We start from the raw sequence: 11,020 nt of genomic DNA, 5'->3' as shown, positions 1-11,020 counted from the left end.
CTAATATTATAAATGGGAAAGTGTGTGTGTCTGTTTGTTTGTCCATCTTTCAGCGCAAAACGGAGCGACGAATTGACGTGATTTTTTAAGTGGAGATAGTTGAAGGGATGGAGAGTGACATCTTAGGCTACTTTTTGTCCCTTTCTAACCCCCTACTTCCTTAAAATGAGGGGTGGAAGTTTGTATGGAGTATTCCACAATTTTCGAATCTAAAGCGAGCGAAGCCGCGGTGATGATTTTGAATTATTAATATTGAACAAAATGATAGATTTGATTTAGTTTGATGTTTTATAGTCAGTATTTTGTTCGTGTGGGTGTGGTGAAAAATTTTGTGTTTCACTCGGCGGCAAAATTTGTTTAACCTTCCTGCCTTTGAAACCCTCAAGATTCCACTTTTAGCCCACTCGCTACGCGGTTCAATATTGGAATCTTTCGCTTGCTCGGGCTTCAATATTGGCACGTGCAGCGGTTAAACAACAACTTTGCCCCCTTGTAAAACAAATAACTCATAGGTCATGTTGTATCTGGAAACTTTAAAGATGGGGTAATTTTGAAAATGGCAAATATGTATAAAACGAGAAGCACATCATAGTTTTGCAACTCTTACACTATTGCATCGCTTACCAAGGCATAGATTCCTTACTGTTGCTGCAGTAGCTTTCTAGTATATTACACCGTAAAACACCGTAAGAGGAAAGGAGACGGCAGCTCCTCTTTACAAACGTATCTAGTCCCTATTTTTCTCACCTTGAACATTCTTTGAGTTTTATTCATTGTAAAAGTAGCGAAACAGTTTCCATAATATAATTTATAAAACGCTTCTAACTTCTACATATAATAATTGAAAACACGAAAAACAACTAAAGGATGATTATTATTAAGTGCCTATATAAAACAATATTTTCAATAATGTCCTGGGAGAAAAATTAAACCTACATTTGTGTGATAAAGCAATTTTGTGCGAGTCCTCCAATTCAGTCTTAATGCCTTGAAACTATAGTAATTTCTATAAAGAAAATTTTCCTTTCTATCTTGCTGTAGTTTTATTTTTGGCAGAAACATTTTACTTAAAAAAATACGTTGTTCTTGCGATATTGTTTCAATTAACATGGTAATCTGCTTCACAAATCCTTGAGTTTCAGTAAAACTCACAGTGAGTAGATAACTAATACAATTATAGTGAGAACTGACGCTCTATCTCGTTTTGCAAGTTAAATGAATTTGTATCACGATAGCGTTTCTTGTCTTACGAATTACTATGAACCACGAAATTTCATTTAAATTTAAATTGAAACTGTGCAATTCATTCACTAAATGTGTTTGGACTGACGATGACGTTAGGTGTTTGCGTATCAAGAAAATGTACATAACTCTGTATGAAAAAAAAACATCTAAAAAAAAATCTCGGTAAATTCTTGAAAAAATTAAATGCTCTTTATGACATTACCTTTAGTAGATATTTGGTTCGATAGCGAAATGGATTCATATAAAACAAGTGTATGAATACACATCAGTGAAAGAATACCTATGTGTATGGTTCAAATTGTCAAATGCGGTGCTAAAAGTTATGAGCCTCTGTATCAATACATACATACATATAATCACGCCTGTATCCCATAAAGGGGTAGGCAGAGCACATGAACCACTAAGTTTCAGTGCCACTCTTGGCAAAAAAGGGTTGAAAGAAATCCAAATTGTGACATTGCAGTGACAGGTTGCCAGCCTGTCGCCTACGCCACAATTAAACTCAATATAACTGTATCAATATAACTTATTTTTAACAAGCAGAAACGTCTGCTAACGATTCTAAACATTTTTATATTTTTATATTACATTTTTATAGACGTCACCCCAAGACGTGTGTACATAAGGAAAGGCATGGAAAGATTTGCGATGTCCGGCGTGGCTTCCGTAGCTCAATTGGTTAAGAGCCTTGCACGGATTGCAAATGATGCGGGTTCAAGTCCCGCCGGAAGCATAAATTTTTCCATTTTTTCCTTCAATATAACTTCTTTATTCAGACACAAGTCCATGATTGTTGTTAGTTGTTCTTAAAAACTATGTTATTTTAACTAATTACAATTCATAATTCTTATCTAATTGATTAATTTAAGTAATAAATAAATATCCCCACTATGGGGGTTTATTAGTAAAAATCGAAAAGAACAGACCTGGCCTTCAATACTCGCTTCTCTTTAGTACTATCGAACCAACTGATTCATGACCCACTTGGCAGATAATTCATTTGAATCTTTCAAACCTGTAAGGTCTATCGCTTATAATGCACTTAGGTCGTTTTAAATATTAACTAAATTATGTCACTACACACATGTCAGTGTCTAATAAAACGATAACAAGTTCGTCATCAAGGAAACCCTATCTACAAGCGAATTTCGATCTAAATACTTACATTGAGACGGTTTGGTAAAATGAGCTTATGGTGGGTCATTCAGTTCGTTCGATAGTACAGTGACCGGCATAAATAAGTGATGATTTCTGTACCTTGTCGTATTAACGTCTTGTTTGAAATATCATACGAAATCGTCAAACGATTAAAAGCGACAAGGTACAGATATCATCACTTCTTTATGCCGGTGACTGTACAACTAAGTTAATGTAGATTCTATCCTAGCCAATGCCTGTTAGATGGCTGGGCCGGGTGATTATTTGGCAAATGTAGGCAATAAGTCTGAGAAAGGGCTCACTTATCTCACATACGTGATGCCCCGCGCAGAGCGTGGGATCAAAGTTTATAACTTAAGCTCGCTCCTGAGTATCGTCGGCAGACAAAGTTGCTATATTTGCGGCTTGTAACGCCCAGCCCGGCCAATACCGTCAGTGTATAAATTAAGATTTATCGGCTATGCTAACAATTTCTAACTTTATAACTACTAACTTTGCAGCTGCTAGACGGTAACCAAGATAAAGTCTTAAGCAGCATAAGCATATATATAGTATTGCTTACGTTTGTGATTTAAAGATAAAAGTGGCCAACTGGTCATGCTCACACTTCATGAGTCTATCTATGTGTACCTGCTCCTAACCTAATTGATAGCGTATTGTGAGGTTTAAGGGCACTTTCAGAATTTGGGTCACCCCAATTAGCGTAAGTTGTTAACAAAACTTAACTCGCTGTCAGTTTTGTGACGACAAATTAAGCATATTTTTTTTTTCTGAAAATTTACCTTTTTCACATTCTGAATGTAGATTATCGCTCAAAATTTATGTAATTAACACAAAAACAATATTTTGATAGAAGTTTCTTGCTTGATTATCGTCACAAAACTGTCAGTAAGTTAATTTTTGTTAACAACTTACGCTAATTGGGGGGTCCCAAATTCTGAAAATGCCCTTAAGATACATTTTCGCACACCTGCGCTTCGGTTGTGAGCTCTCTAATTAGTGTACAGGTTTCGAAAGTGTCAGCAACGCACACTTCTGGAGGAGGTGCAGGCGTTTTGGCACCTCAATTATTTTAGTCATGTAGTCAGTGACTGGCAAGAGGCTGCGCAGGATCGGGACAGGTGGCGATCTCTGGTTTCGTAGGCCAAGATTCACTTTGGGTCACTGAGCCAAAATAGTTAGCATTAGCTCTGACGTGAATTATATTTCTGACTCGTACAGCTTCTAATTATAAAACGAGATAATACCTACTAGAAACAATAAGTTAAATCCTTTCCTTTTGTTCTAACTGAAGTGAGTATTGAAGTTAAGAAAAGCTTTTAAAATTAAATGGCCTCAGTCCATTGGGACTATTTTGTCTTGTCATATAAGCTAATTGTTATTGATTTTGGTACCGTAAGTACGACAGTGTACGGTGAGTTGGCACTTGGCAATTGATAGCTAGATTTTACAAGAGCACGTGGACTACCGGCCGTTGACGACAAAAAAGTGTCTAAACGCGTTTCCAGATTAATTCTTAATCAGCTTCTCACTGTAACATTAGATTACTGCATAATAAGCTATCGATATTAATGAGCAAAAGAAAAAGAAATTATTAACAACACGATACCGCTAAGATGGCGTTCGAATCGGAAGTCCAACAAAAGCCGCAAAATAAATGCAGCGTGTAGGTAGGTTTACATAAGAAGTATACAAATTAGACTTATATTGACCGGGATATAGACCGTGATTACCTTTTTGATATTTGTCGAGCTCCCGATATTTCGACGCAGTTGCATGCATCAACCGTGAATCATTCAAAACTCTTAAGTATACAAATGTTAGACAGCAATAAATGCAGACCCTACCGCAGCGTTTGGAAGACAAATGAAACACTTTGTTGCAGACAAACCGTTATGGGGTTTTTCTTTACGCATGAATTATTTGCGGATAAATCTGCGCCGCTCTGGATTATGACGTCTGATTTTCTGATGTGTTGATAAACTCTCACTGGAGATTTGAGGTTTTTGACGGTATTCTTGTTTATTGAGGTTCAGCAATATTATTTAAGTATGTAAGGGTCACTTGCACCACCGAAAATAGAGAGTTAACCCGAGGTTAACCCACCATTTCATAAATGGAATTTGACAGTTGACAGACCATTAACCTTGAGTTAAGCGGGTGGTGCAAGTGGCCTTAAGGGCATACTTAACGGCATAGCTGGGCATTAACTCGTTAATCCGTTAATCGTTAATTAACGAAGTTAACATTTCGATTAACGGATTAACTTTTAAGTTAACTTGAAAAAATGTTAACGGACTCGTTAACTTCCGTTAAATTTCTCCGAGTCCGTTAATCGTTAATCTAGTAGGGCACAGGCGCCATCTGCGCTGCGAAAAACACGTTCTGAACGCTACTATAAGAGCCCGAAGTACGCCAAATCCTATGATTTGCCGGTAAATCCTAGGTTTTACCGATGTAGATTGCTAAAAGTCCGAAATATTGCCTAAAAAAGTATTCTTCACGTGGATTTGCTTTTACTAACTTTGATTCGGTGAATCCTAAGCTTTACCATGGTGACTGTTGTAGTGATAGGGCAGCAAATCCGAGCCCTATTTACGACCACATTCGCTTCCCTAGCCTCTACCGCCCAAAGTGCCACAACAGTCCCGTCACCGCCAGCATCTCTCCTGACACAGCTCTTGGCAGTAGCTCAGGCGATCACTGCCTTCCACGTGCAGCCTAGAGTTCAATAGGCTAGCTGTACTTCGGCCTTTTACAGAAATATAATACGTTATAGTGGATACTGATGCAACTAAATATTTAAAGAAAAGTTCATTTTTTTTCACGTGTTAACGGATTAACGATTAACTTTAACTTACGTTAAATTTGTGTTTGTTTCCTGTGTGGTGACGGGTTAAGAATTTCACCACCCCCTTTCTTCTCGTGGGTGTCGTAGAAGGCGACTATGGGATATGGGTTAAATTGTGGCGTAGGCGAGAGGCTGGCAACCTGTCACTGCAATGTCACAGTTTCGTTTTCTTTCAACCCCTTACTTGCCAAGAGTGGCACTGAAGCTTTAATAGTTTCATGTGCTCTGCCTACCCCTTTATGGGATACAGGCGTGATTGTATGTTATGTTAAATTTGTCGAAATGTATCGCTTTAACGATTAACGAAGTTAACTTTTTTAGTAACGGATTAGCGATTAACGAAGTTAACTATTTGATTAACGGTGCCCAGCTATACTTAACGGTCAAACTGATGTGTTTTTTACAGCACAAAATTAATTTTGACCAACATCAGTAGGATATGGCATTTTATTACATAGGTACTGTAATATAAAGATATCATGATCTTTATTTAACGCGACCACATTTCAAGCTCCATTAGATGGCTGGCAGTCCTCAACAGTGCGTTTCTCCACAAACTTCCTGCCCTGCACAGCAAACCTGTGGAATGAATTGTCGCCTGCGGTGTTTCCGGACCGATACGACCTGCAAACCTTCTAGAAAAGAGCGTACACCCATGTTAGAGGATGGCAACGCATCTCCAACACTTCCGGTGTTTTGGTGTCTATGGACGGCAGTGATCGCTTACCATCAGGCGACCTGTCTGCTGGTCTGCCTCCTATCTCATGAAAAAAACCTATTGTTATAGAGAAACCATTGGAGCCACATTGTTGGAGCGAATTGAAGCACGAAACTCAAGACCGATCGAGGTGGCGGCGCACTGTAGACACCATCTGCCCCATCTATTAGGGGACATAGGACATTAAGTCAAGTAAGTCCTTAGGCCTAAATTCCAAGAGTTTCAGTATGGGGTGCTTCAAAAAAGGAGTGTACAAGTTTCTAATGAACGCGCATGTAACAAACACCCCTTGGGTTGCAGGCGTCCATAGGTTACGGTGGCCGTTTTCTATCAGGCGAGCCGTATTTGCCACCGAAGTGGTGAAGGATAAACGCACTTCAGCCATGAAACGCCACACGTAACGACTTTCCTCTTTAATTTAATAAGCCATTTATCCGTCAAATCGACGGTTCGGGAATACTGACAGTGACAGCGTAATTCCCCCAGCTGTCGTTGTATTAAGTAACAAACAATAATATCCTACATATTATGCCACACTATATTGCGTGGTGGCTATGAGACTTATGAGTCTGTTCGAGAAGAAAAGAGCGGTAAAATGTATTGAATTCCATACATTTCACGACACTCTTTCCACGCAGCTAACAATCGTGAAGCGAGTGGGTGGAACCTTTTACCAGGCTTCCGATATCGTAAGTCTATTTACACATTTATGAGTAGGCTTTCGCTTAAAATCGAACTATAATACTTACTTGCTTTTTCCCGCGGCTTCGCTCGCGTAACAACGCGCATACAAACCCCCCCCCCCCCCATTTTGGGGAAGTGGGGGGCTAGAAAGAGACTAAAAGTGGCCTATGTCACTTTCCATCCCTTCAACTATCTCCACTTAAAAAATCACGTCAAATCGTCTCCCCATTTAGCCGTGAAAGATGGACAAAGAGACAGACACGCTTACTTTACAAATAATAATAATAAAAACAAGTATGGTTGTAAACTATAAGTTTTTACGTATTAGAATAGGTCACTAGATACTGTAAAAGTCGCGGAAAATGACATGTAGTTTTTTTTAATTTTTATGAAATACATTTAGTATTTATAATTTATAATTTTAAATACATTTATTCATAACATAGGTATTTATAATTTTGGGTATCTCTGTAGATACATCTACTTATTAAGTTGTGTTAAGCCCGTAACGTACGTTTGTTTACTTATAACATTTGAGCAAAATGCATATATGTATTACTAATATTTTTATAGAAAAATAAAGCCTTACATATTGCTTTAACATCTTCCTTCTAAATCTCCCTTCTCTTTAATATAAATTACATGTAATATGAAGGAATGGGATTTAGCACATGAACAAAGCGGGCTGATTAATGCAAGCGCAGCTTAGGTGCACCGCTGTATGCACTTCCGCGGTGCATGCGTCTTTATGCAAATATGCCTAATTGTATTACACTCCCTAGTAGCATTCATCGTTGGGGTCTCCTTGCCAACGGTTGGTTTATTGTTGGGAGATGGTAATCGGTAGAGCTTCGATTAAGTTACAGTAAATTTACAGATAAGAAACTATTTTAAAAATACTCACTGAAAAACTTACATCTTCTTGTTCCCGTCTGAAATAAAATCATTGCATTCTTGATTTGTATTATACCTACTATATTTTGTAGTAGGTACTCGTATACTAGTTTAGTACAGCCGCCAAATGTGACTAGTGATGTTTAACAAAACACAGGTCTTATGAGTCTATATATAAAATACTAGCTTTTGCCCGCGGCTTCACTCGCGTTAGAAAGAGACAAAAAGTAGCCTATGTCACTCTCCATCCCTTCAACTATCTCCACTTCAAAAAACACGTCAATTCCTCGTTCCGTTTTGCCGTGAAAGACGGATAAACAAACAGACACACACACTTTCCTATTTATAATATTAGTATGGAATGCTATTCCGAGGGAAATTAGATCAAAACAAGATTTTTTTTTCTTCTATTCTACTTTGTGAAATCTCACACACGATATCGATTTTGATTCAAGATTGCATAGCATTCCCCTACTTATTAAAATATTTCATTGAATGTAACCATTCCAAACAATACGTTACAAATAATGCTTGTTAAAAACTAATAAGTGAATTCACTCATTAGTATTCCACACGCAATGTTATAATTTTTAATGGGAAAATAGAAGTGTATGTTCAAACGTGACCAGAATGTAACGACCGTCCTTTCTGGCGTAATTTGAAATGCTAATTAGTTTATAATTTATTTTTAAAGAGTAAATATTATTTATAACCCTGAGAACTTACCACGAGTTACGGGTAAACTCAACAATTACATTTATATTTTAACAGTTACCTAAGATAGAGGATTGATACCTTAGAGACTGACAATGAGGTTAATAAAATTAGTATGAAGGGATCCAACAAAATCAAAAAATATCTAAAATTAAGTAGATTCATAAGGAAATCAAAACTTTTACTGAAACGCCATAATTTAGTATTTTATTTATTTTTATTTATTTTATTTATTTTAGTTTATGGAGATCCAACAGCTACTATTACAATATAACACTACTGAATAAAAGATAGAAAGCCAATTACAGGATCACACTTATAGAAACAATACATATTAATACATTTGAGACAAGACAAGACATTTCAAGACATTTCACTCCAAGTTCAGTAATTTGGCCTTAAGTGATGAACTTTTAATTTGTCAGCATCAATTGGACCAGACAGTCGAAGAGTTGAATCATCGCTCTAATGAAATAAGAAAATTAGAACTAAAGTTAAAAGACCTCAATAATAAAGAGTAACTCTCAAGTAAAACATTGCAGGAATACATAGCTTTTATGAATGATGTTCTAGTGCCGGGCAGCGGGTACGCGCTGCGCATGGAGTCACCGCGGCCTACGACGCGCCCCTTCGAGCCGGAGTCGCCCGCGCTGCGCGCCGCGTTGGCTGCGCCGGGGACACCCTCCCTGCGCGCCCTGTTCGCCAAGCGCCTCTCCCTCCCGACACCAGCACCGCCGCCGCCGCCGCGCGCCGCACCCTGCTGTGCGCCCGCCCCGACACCAGCACCGCCGCCGCCGCCGCCGCCGCCGCCGCCGCGCCGCGCCGCACCCTGCTGTGCGCCCGCGCCGACACCAGCACCGCCGCCGCTGCCGCCGGCGCGCCGCACCCTGCTGTGCGCCCGCGCCATCACCAGCACCGCCGCCGCCGCCGCCGGGCGCCGCACCCTGCTGTGCGCCCGCGCCGACACCAGCACCGCCGCCGCCGCCACCGCCGCCACTGGGCGCCGCACCCTGCTGTGCGCCCGCGCCGACACCAGCACCGCCGCCGCCGCCGCCGCCGCCGGGCGCCGCACCCTGCTGTGCGCCCGCGCCGACACCAGCACCGCCGCCGCCGCCGCCGCCGCCGGGCGCCGCACCCTGCTGTGCGCCCGCGCCGACACCAGCACCGCCGCCGCCGCATATTTTGAAGAAAAATATGTGAGCAATTTTAAAAATTATAGTACAAATTACTCGCTCTTGTTCTCCTTAGTAGTTGAAACAAAACTATTTTGTTACCTAACTTAGCTCAGATCTTGTTCTAGTTTAGCTAACTTGCAGAAATCTTATGGAGAGCAACATAGTTGTATTCCGTTTTGCTGAATGCTCGGAATTTACTAGTTTGTTTAGTTAATATTAAGTCTTTATAACTAAATCTCGGTTGATAACCGAATAGAAGCAGGTAAAATTGAATGAAAAGAATAATAAATTAGATAGAAGTATTTGAATTAGATGCTACGGTAACATTTTCAGTAATAAAACTGGATAGTGAAAAATTTCCTTTTGAGAACTACATTTACTGCATAATATTTTTGTATGCCATGCAGAGAGACACAACCCTCCTGCGTAAATAGTAATTTGCTTGCTGTACAGCGTCATCGATTAAAAATATATAAATAACACGTAAATTAATATAGATAAGACTGATCTTAATTTTCCCCAAAGCTTGAGTACATCGACGTAAGTGAATGTATGTATGTATGTAATTTTTTTTAACCTAGCCCATAAAATATAACTGGCTATAAAAATTGCACCCTGTCTTAAATGGCTAAGATTTCTAATGAACCGCAGTTGACCACAGTGCTACCAAAGGTTTGTGTTAGCTCTCGAGTATTCAACACGGCTCAAAGGGATCCTTCTGTAACCGAGAATCCTTGGTTTACATCCACAGAAAAAATAAATTTACCAGATATCTGACTGCCTGGGCTTCGCTGACTGTGTATAAATTTGTGAACTGCTAAACTGATATTAAATAATGGTGAGATAAAAAGTTCTTAATATCATATTTTTAAATCCCTTCCTTTACCTATAAATTGAAATAGATATCATACACGAAAGAAAAAACGACAAGGCTCACTGGTGGCCGAGCCGGGAATCGAACCCGGGTCTTCAGCTTACGCGGCTAACGTCTTCACCACTAGACCACCCGCCCGCTACCTAGTGCCGTGGTCATCATCTGTACTGAAAAAATCTTTTAATCTAAATATAAACTTATGTGTACTTTCAAGAACCTAGTGCTTTCTTTGACTTGCTTTAGTTGCTTTCAAGTAGCAGTAGGTATTATAATAAAATCACATAGCGGTTGAAAAAAAATGAGAAACGAAACTTCTTTTCGTTCGTTCGTTTCGAAGCTGACATAATAATAGAGTTCAGGCACAATGCTTATTCCTTCATAGCATATTTTTATACAATGAAAAGAAGGTTACATTTCGTGAAGAGAGGCCTTAAGCCAGCACTACAAGTAAAACATAAATACCGGTCTAAATCATAACCCCTCCTTTTGCATTGTACAAACGTTTCATACTATTTCAGTCAGTCTCAGTACTTGAAGTACTGACACTATCTAAACTATCATGATAAATACGAACGTTTCCGTAAAAGTACGAAGGAAAAGCTTTTTAATGTTTATATGTAAGTTTAGATATAAATGTATATATGCCTGAAAAGGTAAATTCTTAGTGTAACTGAAAGTATAATTGTATATTTCGACCTGCAATGTAA

The 11,020-nt window shown here is 39.2% G+C and overlaps 1 protein-coding gene across 1 annotated transcript; it reads left to right on the top strand.

Moving 5' to 3' along the window:
* Positions 1-8,821: 8,821 nt before the first annotated feature.
* Positions 8,822-10,354, top strand: LOC125228049 (neural Wiskott-Aldrich syndrome protein-like). Its single transcript, XM_048132496.1, has 2 exons — positions 8,822-8,990; positions 9,361-10,354. The coding sequence occupies exons 1-2, from the start codon at positions 8,822-8,824 to the stop codon at positions 9,462-9,464; spliced, it is 273 nt and encodes a 90-aa protein (XP_047988453.1). The 3' UTR covers positions 9,465-10,354.
* Positions 10,355-11,020: the final 666 nt, after the last annotated feature.

The sequence above is a fragment of the Leguminivora glycinivorella genome, chromosome 7, assembly GCF_023078275.1.
Source record: "Leguminivora glycinivorella isolate SPB_JAAS2020 chromosome 7, LegGlyc_1.1, whole genome shotgun sequence".
Lineage (NCBI taxonomy): Eukaryota > Metazoa > Arthropoda > Insecta > Lepidoptera > Tortricidae > Leguminivora > Leguminivora glycinivorella.
Note: the sequence above shows the minus strand (reverse complement) of the source record. Positions and strands in the feature narration are given on the sequence as shown.